We start from the raw sequence: 14,327 nt of genomic DNA, 5'->3' as shown, positions 1-14,327 counted from the left end.
CCCTTGGATGCTGTTGGTCTTCCTCTTCTGATCAAACACATCCGAGGCTATACATCCCACACTGACGTTGTCAGTTTGGAAGCCTCCGAGGATGAAGAATGCTATTCCCACACGAGAAATCTCTGTCAAATATTTACCAGGGGAATAAAAGCAAGTTACTGCGGATGCTGGAATCTGAAACCAAAAGAGAAAATGCTGTAAAATCTCAACAGGTCTGGTAGCATCAGAGCAGCTCTTTTCTCTCCTTATAGATGCTGCCAGATCTGCTGAAAATTTCCAGCCTTTTTTTGATTTACCAGGGGAATGAGCCAACAACTGCAATAAGTAAGGTTTTATTCAGTTGGGGCAATGACAAGTTTAAATCCCCCCCCGATCTGCTGCTCAAAGTCGCCTCCGTTTCACCGGTCAGTTTCCCAAGCTTCAGGAAACTCATGTTACTCCAGAAATATTTGGATTGGCTGTGAGAGACATCAATCAGAGAGCCCACCCACTCTGCCCATTCCCTCCTCTTCCTCTTTCACAGCTGCTTCACTTCCTGTAGGGACTGAAAACCAAGTGAGGAGATGGTGAGTGAAGGAGCAGAATTTATAATAATTCCTGTGGGGAATCAGGTGTGGAAATGCCCCTTATGCTGTGTGAGAAGATCCAGCTGAGAGACCTGTTTACTCGGTGCTTTGTGCTGAGCTGTTTGATTGGAGCTGTGTGTTGGATATTGAGTGTGTTTATTGCAAGCATTTCCCTTCTGATTTACAGGCTGAGTTTTGTTGATGGGTCATTGCTGAATGAGAATGTGGGTCTGGGTGAGGGGCGGGGTAGCTTGTTGCTCATCATCAGGGCTGCGCCCATTGGCCGAGCTAACTGTCAAGCAGGATGGTCTTGGCAACAGCCAACCGGGTGCAGAGTATGTCCTGATTGACAGGCTACTTGACCAATGGTTGATTCTCTGCAGACCAGCATACAATGATTGGCTGAGTGGGTGGTGTCAGATTGGCTAATTGCTTTTGTCTTGCTGAGCTTCTGATTGGCAGATGTTGCTGCTGCCCAGAGCTGATTGGAGACAAAGTCAGTGAGCGAGTCCTCCGTGTGTCCCTTTCCCCACCCAGTCATCCTCCGTCTGGGAGAGAGTTCCCCAGTGTGTCTGTTTGGTTCACCCTGACAAAAGCCCCCCCACCTCCGGGGAAGTGCATGTGCACTTCATATTTTAACATTGTAATTTTTTTTGTTCACTATATTGTTGAAAACCAGATCCCAGGCAGCTGAGCTGGTGAAAAAGGTTATTTTTACTCCAATGGAAAGGGGAGGTGTTTGGAAGTGTTCAGTATGTCTGGTGGTTTGTATGCACAGAGGCAGAGATCAGTGAGTCTTTGTCAGAATGAGTGCAGATCATGGACCTGAAGCATTGACTCTGCTTCTCTCTCCACAGACGTTGCCCGGCTGCTGAGTATTTCCAGCATTATCTGTTTATATTCCAGATTGATGTGGAGATGCCGGTGTTGGACTGGGGTGAACACAGTAAGAGTTTTAACAACACCAGGTTAAAGTCCAACAGGTTTATTTGGTAGCATATGCCATTAGCTTTCGGAGCGCTGCTCCTTCGTCAGATAGAGTGGAAATGTCCAGCAGCTAATGGTATTTGCTACCAAATAAACCTGTTGGACTTTAACCTGGTGTTGTTAAAACTCTTACTATATTTCAGATTTCCAGCATTTTGCAGTACTTTATTCTCCTATTATATATCCCATGTTGGGCATTTAAATGATAGATAGTTACAATTTGAAATTAGAGAATATTTATCACTCAGTGCAAAGTGTAATTTTTCTGTCATTTAAACCTCACTTGTGTGGACATAAATAGCTCATTATTACAGGTGAATTGTTAACACTACTTGGTGGGAAGGTTTTGTAATGTTTAAACTTGGAAGTGAAACCAGGAATTTGTCACTGTTAGTTTCAATATTGAACCTGGACATGGGATTGTTGTTTGAGGCACTTGAGGTTTAAGTCTTTTAGATGTTGCGGTCTGGATAGGGCCAGGTTTAAAGAGCTGATTTCTTAATTCAAATAAAGTCATAGAGGTTTTACGGCATGGAAACAGGCCCTTTGGTTCAACTTGTCCATGCTGCCCAGTTTTTACCACTAAACTAGTCCCAATGGACTAATTGTTTGGCCCATATTCCTCTTTACCCATCTTACCCTTATAATTGTCTAAATGTTTTTTAAAAGACAAAATTGTACCCTTCTCTACTACTACCTCTGGCAGCTTGTTCCAGACACTTACCACCCTCTGAGTGAAAAAATTGCCCTTCTTGACCCGTTTGTATCTCTCCCCTCTCACCTTAAACATATGGCCTCTAGTTTTAGACTCCTCTACCTTTGGAAAAAAAGATGTTGACTATCTACCTAATCTATGCCTCTCTATTTTATAGACCTCTCTAAGATCACCCCTGAGCCTCCTATGCTCCAGGAGAAAAATGTCCCAGTCTATCCAGCCTCTCCTAAATCAAATCATCAAGTCCCGGTAGCATCCTAGTAAATCTTTTCTGCACTCTTTCTAGTTTAATAATATCCTTTCTATAATAGGGTGACCAGAATTGTACACAGTATTCCAAGTGTGGCCTTATCAATGTCTTGTACAACTTCAACAATGTCCCAACTTCTGTATTCAATGTTCTGACCAATGAAACCAAGCATGCCAAATGCCTTCTTCACTACCCTGTTCACCTGTGACTTTCAAGGAGTGATGAACTTGTATTCTTTGTTCTATAGCTTTCCCCAACGCCCTACCATTAACTGACTAGGTCCTGCCTGATTTCGATCTACCAAAATGCACCAACTTACATCTATCTAAATTAAACTCTATCTGCCATTCATTGGCCCACTGGCCCAATAGATCAAGATCCTGTTGCAATCCTAGATAACCTTCTTCACTGTTCACCATGCCAGCAATCTTGGTGTCATCTGCAAACTTACTAACCATACCCCATAAATTCTCATCCAAATCATTAATGTAAACAACAAATAACAGTGGACCCAACACTGATCCCTGAGGCACACCGCTGGTCACAGGCTTTCAGTTGAAAAACAATCCTGTACAACCATCTTCTGCCATCAAGCCAATTTTGTATCCAATTGGCTACCTCATCCTGGATTCTGAGAGATTTAACCTTATAGAACAACTACCATGCCAAGTTGTGTGGAATTGTCTGACAAGTCGTGGTTATAAAGTGTATAATGTAAAACCTGAACTTCCAATGGACTTTATAAATAGATGTACAAAGTACAAGAGGTTTTTCTAAAGCTATTTCAACCAGTTTGACCGCACTGACTATGGTTCACAATTTTGGTTGCCTGAAGGATGTGAGGAATGCACGAAGCATTCGGAACAAGGTAAATGAGTTGATGGTGCAAATCAGCACGAGTGGGTACGATCTAGTGGCCATTACAGAAACGTGGCTGAAAGGTGACCAGGACCGGGAGATGAATATCCAGGGGTATCAGGCGTTTAGGAAGAATAGACAGGAAGGAAAAGGTGGTGGGGTCGTGCTATTAATAAGAGATAATATCAGGGTAGTACTGAGGGATGACATAGGCTCTGAGGAACAAAACGTGGAATCATTATGGGTAGAGATGAGGAATAGTAGAGGGAGAAAGACACTAGTAGGTGTGGTATATAGGCCCCCAAATAATAATGTTGAGGTAGGGAGGGCTATAAACAAGCAGATAAGGGATGCGTGTAAAAACGGAACGGCAATAATCATGGGGGACTTCAACATGCACATTGACTGGCAGACTCAAGTCGGTAAGGGTGGAATGGAGGAAGAGTTCTTAGAATGCTGTCGGGATAGTTTCCTTGAACAGCATGTTACGGAACCGACGAGGGAACGAGCTATTTTGGATCTGGTATTGTGTAACGAGGTAGGTAGAATTAAGGATCTTATTGTGAAGGACCCTCTTGGGTCTAGTGACCACAATATGGTCGAATTTCTGATTCAGATGGAAGAGGAGAAAGTTTGGTCCCAAACCAGTGTCCTCTGTTTGAACAGAGGGAAATATGATAGGATGAGGGATGAATTGGCTAAGGTAGACTGGGAGAGCAGGCTGGCAGGTAGGATAGCTGAGGAACAGTGGAGGATTTTTAAGGAGATCCTTTTCAGTTCTCAGCAAAAATATATTCCAGCAAAAAACAAGGATTGTAAGAAAAGGGAGAACCAGCCGTGGATAACGAAGGAAATAAAGGAGAGTATTAAAATAAAAACAGCTGCGTACAGAGTGGCCAAAAATAGTGGAGAAACAAGTGATTGGGAAAAATTTAAGAAACAACAAAGAGAGACTAAGAAAGCGATAAAGAAAGGAAGGATAGACTATGAAGCTAGGCTAGCAATTAATATAAAAAATGATAGTAAAAGTTTTTATAAATATATAAAAAGGAATAGAGTGGCTAGAGTGAATGTTGGACCCTTGGAGGATGAGAGGGGGGAGTTAATAGTGGGAAATGAGGATATGGCTGAGTCTTTAAATAAGTTTTTTGTGTCGGTCTTCACGGTGGAGGACACAAATAGTTTGCCAAATATTAACGATAGAGGGTTGGCAGCAGGAGAAATACTTAATACAATTAATGTTACCAGAGAGGCAGTGCTGGGTAGACTAATGGGACTGAAGGTGGATAAGTCCCCGGGTCCGGATGGAATGCATCCCAGGGTATTGAAAGAAATGTCAGAGGTAATAGTGGATGCGTTAGTGATTATTTATCAAAACTCGTTGCATTCTGGGGTAGTGCCGGTTGATTGGAAAACGGCTAATGTTACGCCGCTGTTTAAAAAAGGAAGGAGACAAAAGGCGGGTAACTATAGGCCGGTCAGCTTAACGTCTGTAGTAGGGAAAATGCTGGAATCCATTATTAAAGAGGAGATAGCAGGGCATCTGGATAGAAATGGTTCGATCAATCAGACGCAGCATGGATTCATGAGGGGAAAGTCGTGCTTGACGAACATGTTGGATTTTTATGAAGATGTGACTAGGGCGGTTGATGGAGGAGAACCGGTGGATGCGGTGTTTTTGGATTTCCAAAAGGCGTTTGATAAGGTGCCCCATAAAAGGCTACTGAAGAAGGTTAGGGCACACGGAGTTGGGGGTAGTGTGTTAAAGTGGATTGGGGACTGGCTATCCGACAGGAAGCAAAGAGTCGGAATAAATGGGTGTTTTTCCGGTTGGAGGAAGGTAACTAGTGGCGTGCCACAGGGATCGGTACTCGGGCCGCAACTGTTTACCATTTATATAGATGATCTGGAGGAGGGGACGGAGTGTAGGGTAACGAAGTTTGCAGACGACACAAAGATAAGTGGAAAAGTGAATCGTGTGGAGGACGGAGAAGATCTGCAGAGAGATTTGGACAGGCTGAGTGAGTGGGCGAGGATATGGCAAATGGAGTATAACGTTGATAAATGCGAGGTTATACACTTTGGAGGAAATAATAACAAATGGGATTACTATCTCAATGGAAACAAATTAAAACATGCTACCGTGCAAAGGGACCTGGGGGTCCTTGTGCATGAGACGCAAAAGCCCAGTCTGCAGGTACAACAGGTGATCAAGAAGGCAAATGGGATGTTGGCCTATATTGCGAGGGGGATAGAATATAAAAGCAGGGATGTCTTGATGCACCTGTACAGGGCATTGGTGAGGCCGCAGCTGGAATACTGTGTGCAGTATTGGTCCCCTTATATGAGGAAGGATATATTGGCATTGGAGGGAGTGCAGAGAAGGTTCACCAGGTTGATACCGGAGATGAGGGGTTTGGATTATGAGGAGAGGCTGAGGAGATTGGGTTTGTACTCGTTGGAGTTTAGAAGGATGAGGGGGGATCTTATGGAGACTTATAAGATAATGCGGGGGCTGGATAGGGTGGAGGCGGAGAGATTCTTTCCACTTAGTAAGGAAGTAAAAACTAGAGGACACAGCCTCAAAATAAAGGGGGGTCGGTTTAAGACAGAGTTGAGGAGGAACTTCTTCTCCCAGAGGGTGGTGAATCTCTGGAATTCTCTGCCCACTGAGGTGGTGGAGGCTACCTCGCTGAATATGTTTAAAGCGCGGATGGATGGATTCCTGATCGGTAAGGGAATTAAGGGTTATGGGGATCAGGCGGGTAAGTGGTACTGATCCACGTCAGATCAGCCATGATCTTATTGAATGGCGGGGCAGGCTCGAGGGGCTAGATGGCCTACTCCTGCTCCTATTTCTTATGTTCTTATTAGGAGCAGGTTTAAAGGGGGTAGAGATAAGGGACCTGGGCACAGCTGAAAAACTAGGGCCCATGTTTTCTCTCCATTGCACTGGGTTTACCTCCATCGCATGGCCTGCAGTGAATCAAGAAAGTAACTCCCCACCATCTTCTTGAGGATAATTAGGGATGAGCAGATAATATTGGCCTAGCCAGCGGCACCCAATTCCTTTGAAAGTATAAAAAAACTGAGCAGTGAGCCCCTTCAGCAAAGTTGAGGGAGTGGAGGAAAAAAGGGGAGGCACAGTGGTTAGCACTGCTGCCTCACAGCGCTAGGGACTGGGGCTCGATTTCAATTCTGGGTGACTGTGTGGAGTTTGCACATTCACTCCATGTCTGAGTGTAATTGGGTATTTGCTACCAAATAAACCTGTTGGACTTTAACCTGGTGTTGTGAGACTTCTTACTGTGTAATTCCTCCCACAGTACAAAGGTGTGCAAGTTAGATGGATTGGCCATGCTAAATTGCCCCTTTAGTGCTCAAAGATATGTAGTTTAGGGGGACTTAGCCATGGTAAATGTGCAAGGTTACGGGGACAGGGCGTGGAGGTGGGCATGGTTAAGATGCTCTTTTGGCACGTTTGTGCAGACTCAAATGGACCAAATGGCCTCTTTCTGCACTGTAGGCATTCCATGCTTCTATGTAGATCATGTTTCTTTTTCCTGTTTTACAGAAGGATTGCACTGTACTACACCAGAGAATACAGAGAGGCTAGACAACGCAGATAGATCTTGACCATCACCCAAGGAACAGCTACACAACTATAGGAAGACATCTAGTCCCTTCACAGCATTGCTGAACACAGAGGAGTTTGGACAGTGAAACTGTGATCTGGAAATCGGTCAAGTCAGGGGAGCTTTGACATATCATCAAATCTGAAACTGATCAGTGGTGTGGAACCTTCCATCAGAACAAACCGTTTTGAAGGTTCGGCTGTGGGTGATCAGTCAGGGTGAGGCTGGGAAGAAGTGTGAGTGGTCTCCAAGTGTGGTGAGAGCTTCAATCATTCATCGAGACTCATGAACCACTGACTCATTCCTACAGGTGAGACACTGTTCAAGTGTGAGGTGTATGATGAGGGCTCCACAGGCTCATAAGATCTAAGACACAAGGTTGCACTATAGAGACCATTGTTAACACAAGGACAGCTTCATGGAAGAGAAACCATTGAAATGTGATGTTTGTGACCGAGCCTTCACTTACCCATCGACGTTCATGAATCACCGACGCATTCACACCGGGGAGAAACCTTTCATTTGTGTGGTGTGTAACAAGGGCTTTGCACAGTTATCAGGCCTGGTGAATCACCGGCTCATTCACACAGGAGAAAAACCATTCAAATGTGAAGTGTGCCACAAATCGTTCTCGCAGTCATCGACCCTCCTCATGCACCAACACATTCACACAGGCGAGAAGCCATTCACATGTGAGGTGTGTATCAAATCATTTTCACGATCATTTCATCTCCGTGTACACCAACGCATTCATAGAGGGGACAAACCATTCACGTGCGATGTGTGCGATAAACGATTCTCTGACTCATCAAATCTCCGCAGACATCAACTCATTCACACTGGGGGAAAACCATTCACATGTGAGGTGTGTGACAAATCATTCTCATTGTCATCGGATCTCCGCAGACACCAACTCATTCACACCGGGGAGAAACCGTTCACCTGCGAGTTGTGCAAGAAATCATTCTCGCGATCATGGAACCTCCAGGTCCATCAGAGGAATCACACCAGGAAATAACCCTTCGAGGTTAAAGTTTGTGAAGAAGCTTTCATGACTTTGTCCCTCCTGCGACACCAGAGGACTCGCACATCGGGAAATTTTTCAGATGTGATGTTTGTAATCAGGCTTTCACCCACTGCTCTGATCTACTGAAGCACCAGTGGATCCTCACAGATATCATTTAAGTGTGAGGTGTGTGGCAAGGCTTCCACAGTGTGAGTGTATCTCCTGGTCCATCAACACACTCACACAGTGAAGTTATCCTCTCAGTCTAAGTTCTGTAATAAAGCCTTTACACAGTTGTTGGAAAACCCGGAACATCAGTGAACCACAGGGAGCTACCTAACCAAGTTTTAATCATCTGTCATCAGAATGTGAACCTCAACTGCAAAGGATGTTCACAGAATAAGAAGCAGCTTTCACTCACGTCAAACAGCTAGAGACAACAACACCAGTGCTAAGATACTGAGATGGGAACATATAAGTTCTTGAGGGGTATTGACAGGGTGGATGTGGAGAGGATGTTTCCTTGTGGGAAAATCTAGAACTAGGGACCACTGTTTAAAAATAAAGAAACACTCATATTTAAGACAGAAATGAGTTTTTTTTAAACTTGGATTAGTGAGTCTTTGGAACTCTCTTCCTCAAAAAGCAGTGGAAGTAGAGTCTCTGATTATTTTTAAGACTGAGGTAGATTGATTATTGATAAGGGGATGAAAGGTTATTGGGGGCAGGCAGCAATGTGGGTTTGAAGTTACAATCAGATCAGTCATGATCTTATTGAATGGCAGGAACAGGCTCAAGGGGCTGAGTGGCCTACTCCTCTTAATTTGAATGTGTGTTTGAATGTTCATAATACTGTGCATTTTACAAGGAGTATTTTGATATTTTAGATTTGGTTTAATTTAGTTGTGCACAGCCTAACACTGGAACTCAGATTCCTTTTTTCAAACTGTTTGAATTCGATGGGGATGTAACTATCAAACAATGACCCAGATACCACATCAGTAAATAGTATCAAAGTTTATTGATTATGCACAAATTTTAGAAACTTATCAGCTAACTAATAGAGGCAGAATATAGGGAAAGTATCAACGAGACTACAAACTCCACACTCTACTATCAGTGCACAAGAGATGGACAACAAAACCCTGACAGAGAATCTATCACTGTCTCCGAGAAACTCCACGCCTTCTTCGGAAAGCAACTGACAGAGAATACGTCACTGCCTCAGAGCAACACCACACTTTCCTGGGCTATTGAGTGACAGAGAATTAATCCCAGGACTAATCACATTTAGTAGTCTGAACCTTGTTGGAAATGACCTTTGCGCTGATAGAAAGACACTGAACTCCCCCGGAAGATCTAAACCTGTTCCACCACACTTGATGGGACTGAAAGATGGTTCCTGCAACCCCCTTTTTTATACTCAATAGATGTTGTAAGCTCACCTGAACCAAGTTTTTGGAAATGGCTAATTGTCAATAATGTGATGAGTTAACTCCATTGGTTCCAGCTAATTAAACTTAGAACAATGCTTTCCTTTAAGCTGTGTCTCTTATCTTGAATGTCTTTACAGGAGCCCCATTTATTAAGAAAAACTCGAACGATCAAAGACAGTGTGTGTTCCTGATAGGGAGGGAGGCGAAGACTTATACCATTTCTCTCCTAGTTGTTACAGCACTTCAATTCTCATTCCCGAAGCCTGTATCTCTAAGGCACAAGTCAGGAGTGAGATGGAATACTCTCCACTTACCTGAGGATACTCAAGAGGGCGGCACGGTAGCACAGTGGTTAGCACTGCTGCTTCACAGCTCCAGGGACCTGGGTTCGATTCCTGGCTTGGGTCACTGTCTGTGTGGAGTTTGCACATTCTCCTCGTGTCTGCGTGGGTTTCCTCCGGGTGCTCCGGTTTCCTCCCACAGTCCAGAGATGTGCGGGTTAGGTTGATTGGCCATGCTAAAATTGCCCCTTAGTGTCCTGAGATGCGTAGGTTAGAGGGATTAGTGGGTAAAATATGTAGGGATATGGGGGTAGGGCCTGGGTGGGATTGTGGTCGGTGCAGACTCGATGGGCCGAATGGCCTCTTTCTGTACTGTAGGGTTTCTATTCTATGATTCAGGATTAACATCATCCAGGACAAAACAACCTGCTTAATTGGCACCCCTTCCACAAACATTCACTGCCTCCACCACTGATGCACAGTGACAGCTGTGTGCCCCATCTGCCAGATACACTGCAGGAACTCACCAAGACTCCTTAGGCAGCACCTTCCAAACACATAACCACTACCATCTAGAAGGACAATTGCAGCAGATACTTGGGAACATGACTATCTGGAAGTTCCCCTCCAAGTAACTCACCATCCTAACTTGGAAATATATCATTGTTCCTTCACTGTCACTGGGTTAAAACCCTGGAACTCCCTCTTTAACAGCAGTGTAGGTGTACTTACACCACATGTCCGCAGTGGTTCACAAAGGCTCACCGCCACTTTCTCAAAGGCAATTATGGATAGACAATATATGTTGGCCTAACCAGTGATGGCCACATCCCATAAATAAAAAACATAAGAAAAGCTAATGGAGAAATGCAGAAATAACATAAATTCACTGCTAAATACCTACTGCTAATCAATGACTGATTATTAATTACTTATCCTTCAATTATCAGAGTAATTGAGGTAATTCCTTCTAATGTGATCAAACTGTTGCTGCTCAGTGACTGCTTCATAAAACTGTTTTGTGTTAGTTTGTTGTAAACATTTAACATCAACATGGCTTCATTCCTGCTCACATGATATTAATATATAATGGCCACGTTAAACAAACACACTAAAACTATTAAAATAAAATCTAAAATCTGGGCCAGCTTACAAACTTCCCAAAAAAGATTTCTCTGAAATATGTTTTGGTTTTGAAGCTGTTTACTGTCTCTTCCAGGAACTGTTAGGGTGACGGACCAGAACCTCAAGGTACATTATGAAGCTGGACTACACCCCAACATTTTTTCTACTTTGACATAAATGTGAGGATAGGATGCTTTGCTCCAGGTGTGACAAATTAGCGTTCTTTATAAAAATCAAAACAAGCTTTATTCACAACATAACTCAAACAAAATGAAGTAGCTTAACTTTTAACAGTTGAACAATAATTAAAACGAAAGGAAACAATATTAATTTCAGTTCCAATAAAGCAATGTTTCACTTATAGACTTAAACATACTTTTAATATAGTTAGCAATTACAGATATACTTGCTCTGATTTGGATAACAGTCATGAAAGTTCCAGAGAAGCTTTTTGGAGAGAGATGGAGCATCTTGTAGGCTTCTATTTTTCAACAGCCCCCTCCAGCAATTCACTTTAAAAACTGAAAATGAAAGATAGACTTGTAGAAGGAAGACAGGTTTATCTTTCATTTTCAGTTTTTAAAGTGAATTGCAGGAGGGGGCTGTTGAAAAATAGAAGCCTACAAGATGCTCCCTCTCTCTCTGAAAAGCTCCTCTGGTTTCACTGGTGGCTTCTTACCCTCTAGCCCATGGTGTTAGAGGCTTTTCAGTGGTCGCTTGTTCCCCTTAACAGGAAGAGGTGATGGCTGCAACCAGTCGAGCCCCAAACCAGGGGGTAAATAACACCATTAGGGTAGCAATGAAAAACAATGAAAGAGGTGCACCCTTTGACGGTGCCTCATTTGTTCAGAGGATTCTTTTGGATTCCTGCAGATTTGAAACTGCAGATGTCTACAGTCTGCAGATCTTCCCCAGTGCTGGATATTTTGATGTGACTTTCAAGAATGTTGCTTCCTGAATCAAATTCCTGAAAGTGTTCGAGGAGAAGAGAGACCTGAATAACCACAAGCTGGTTATATCACAGCTTGATATGGCTCCTGCTCTGTCCAAGAAGAAAATACAAAGGGTCGTGAACGAAGCCCAGTCCATCACTCAAACCAGCCTCCCAACCATTGACTCCATCTACACTTCCAGCTGCTTTGGAAAATTAGCCAGCATAATTAAAGACTCCCTGACAGAATTACTCTCTTCCGCTTTCTTTCATCGGGAAAAAGATACAAAAGTCTGAGGACACGTACCAGCCGACTCATGAACAGCTTTTCCCTGCTGCCATTAGACTTTTAAATGGATCTACTTCGCATTAAGCCGACCTTTCTCTACATGCTAGCTATGACTGTAACACTGTACTAACAATTCTGCACTGTTTCCTTTCCTTCTCTATGTCCGGTATGCTTTGCCTGTTTAGCAGGCAAGAAACAATACATTTCACTGTATACTAAGTTATATGACAATAATAAATCAAATCAAATGAAATCAAATCAAAGGAAAGAGTTGGCCCAAGTAAACTGGGCACAAATAATTGAGGGCAGGACAGTTGAGGAACAATAGTGGATGTTCAGGGAGATATTGAATACTTCTCAATTAAAGTATATTCCTGAGAGGAAGAGGAATTGTAAAAGGAAGAAAACATTCCAGGCTAGACAAAGAGGAAATAAAGGCAAAAACTCGGGCATACCAAATTGCAAAAGTTATGGCGAGCAGGAGGATTGGGAGTACTTTAAGGTTCAGCAAAAAGCGACTAAAAATAGAATCAAAAGAGCTAAGGTGAACTACATAAGGAAAATAGCAGTCAACATAAACACAGATGCCAAAGGTAACAAAGATACAAGCGCATCAAGGTAGATAAATTTGTAGGACCTGATGAGGTATATCCCAGGACGTTGTGGGAGGCTAGGGAGGAAATTGCGGGTCCCCTAGCCGAGATATTTGAATCATCGATAGTCATGGGTGAGGTGCCTGAAGATTGGAGAGTGGCAAATGTTGTGCCTTTGTTTAAAAAGGGCTGCAGGGAAAAGCCTAGGAACGACAGGCCAGTGAGCCTCACAACTGTGGTGGGTAAATTGTTGGAAGGTATTTTGAGAGACAGGATCTACAGGCATTTAGAGATGCAAGGACTGATTAGGGACAGTCAGCATGGTTTTGTGAGTGGAAAATCATGTCTCACAAATTTGATTGAGTTTTTTGAAGGGGTAACCAAGAAGGTAGGTGAGGGCAGTGCAGCTGATGTTGTCTGCATGGACTTTAGCAAGGCCTTTGACAAGGTACCACATGGTAGGTTGTTGCATAAAGTTAAATCTCACGGGATCCAGTGTGAGGTATCTAAATGGATACAAAATTGGCTTCATGACAGAAGCCAGAGGGTGGTTGTAGAGAGTTGTTTTTCAAACTGGAGGCCTGTGACCAGCGGTGTGCCTCAGGGATCAGTGCTGGGCCCACTGTTATTTGTCATTGATATTAATGATTTGGATGAGAATATAGGGGGCATGTCTAGTAAGTTTGCAGATGACACCAAGATTGGTGGCATGGTGGACAGTGAGGAAGGTTATCTCCAATTGCAGCGGGATCTTGATCAATTGGGTCAGTGGGCTGACGAATGGCAGATGGAGTTTAATTTAGACAAATGCAAGGTAATGCATTTTGGTAGATTGAACCAGGGCAGGACTTACTCAGTTAATGGTAGGGCATTGGGGAGAGTTACAGAACAAAGTGATCATAGCTCCTTGAAAGTGGAGTCACAGGTGGACAGAGTGGTGAAGAAGGCATTCGGCATGCTTGGTTTCATCGGTCAGAACATTGAATACAGGAGTTGGGACATCTTGTTAAAGTTGTACAAGACATTGGTAAGGCCACACTTGGAATATTGTGTGCAATTCTGGTCACCCTATTATAAAAAGGATATTATTAAACTAGAAAGAGTGCAAAAAAGATTTACTAGGATGCTACCGGGACTTGATGGATTGAGTTACAAGGAGAGGCTGAATAGACTGGACTTTTTTCTTTGGAGTGTAGGAGGCTGGGGGGGGTGACCGTATAGAGGTCTATAAAATAATGAGGGGCATAGACAAGGTAGATAGTCAATATCTTTTCCCAAAGGTAGGGGAGTCTAAAACTAGAGGGCATAGGTTTAAGGTGAGAGGGGAGAGATACAAAAGTGTCCAGAGGGGCAATGTTTTCACACCGAGGGTGGTGAGTGTCTGGAACAAGCTGCCAGAGGTAGTAGTAGAGGCGGGTACAATTTTATCTTTTAAAAAGTATTTAGATAGTTACATGGGTACGATGGGTATAGAGGGGTATGGGCCAAATGCGGGCAATTGGGATTAGCTTAGGGTTTTTTTTTTAAAAAAGGGCGGCATGGACAAGTCGGGCCGAAGGGCCTGTTTCCATGCTGTAAACCTCTTTGACTCTATGACACTATGAGATAAAGAGGAAGAGAATAGCTAAAGTAAATGTTGGCCCTTTGGAGGACGA

General features: G+C 43.4%; 1 protein-coding gene across 1 annotated transcript; it reads left to right on the top strand.

The window, feature by feature from the left end:
* Window positions 1–530: 530 nt before the first annotated feature.
* Window positions 531–9,738, top strand: LOC144497099 (uncharacterized). Its single transcript, XM_078217878.1, has 2 exons — window positions 531–566; window positions 6,951–9,738. The coding sequence occupies exon 2, from the start codon at window positions 7,430–7,432 to the stop codon at window positions 8,027–8,029; it is 600 nt and encodes a 199-aa protein (XP_078074004.1). The 5' UTR covers window positions 531–566; window positions 6,951–7,429; the 3' UTR covers window positions 8,030–9,738.
* The last annotated feature ends 4,589 nt before the right edge of the window (window positions 9,739–14,327 follow it).

The sequence above is a fragment of the Mustelus asterias genome, chromosome 8 (genome assembly GCF_964213995.1).
Source record: "Mustelus asterias chromosome 8, sMusAst1.hap1.1, whole genome shotgun sequence".
NCBI classification, from domain to species: Eukaryota; Metazoa; Chordata; class Chondrichthyes; order Carcharhiniformes; family Triakidae; genus Mustelus; species Mustelus asterias.
This window is presented reverse-complemented; position numbering and strand designations above follow the sequence as displayed.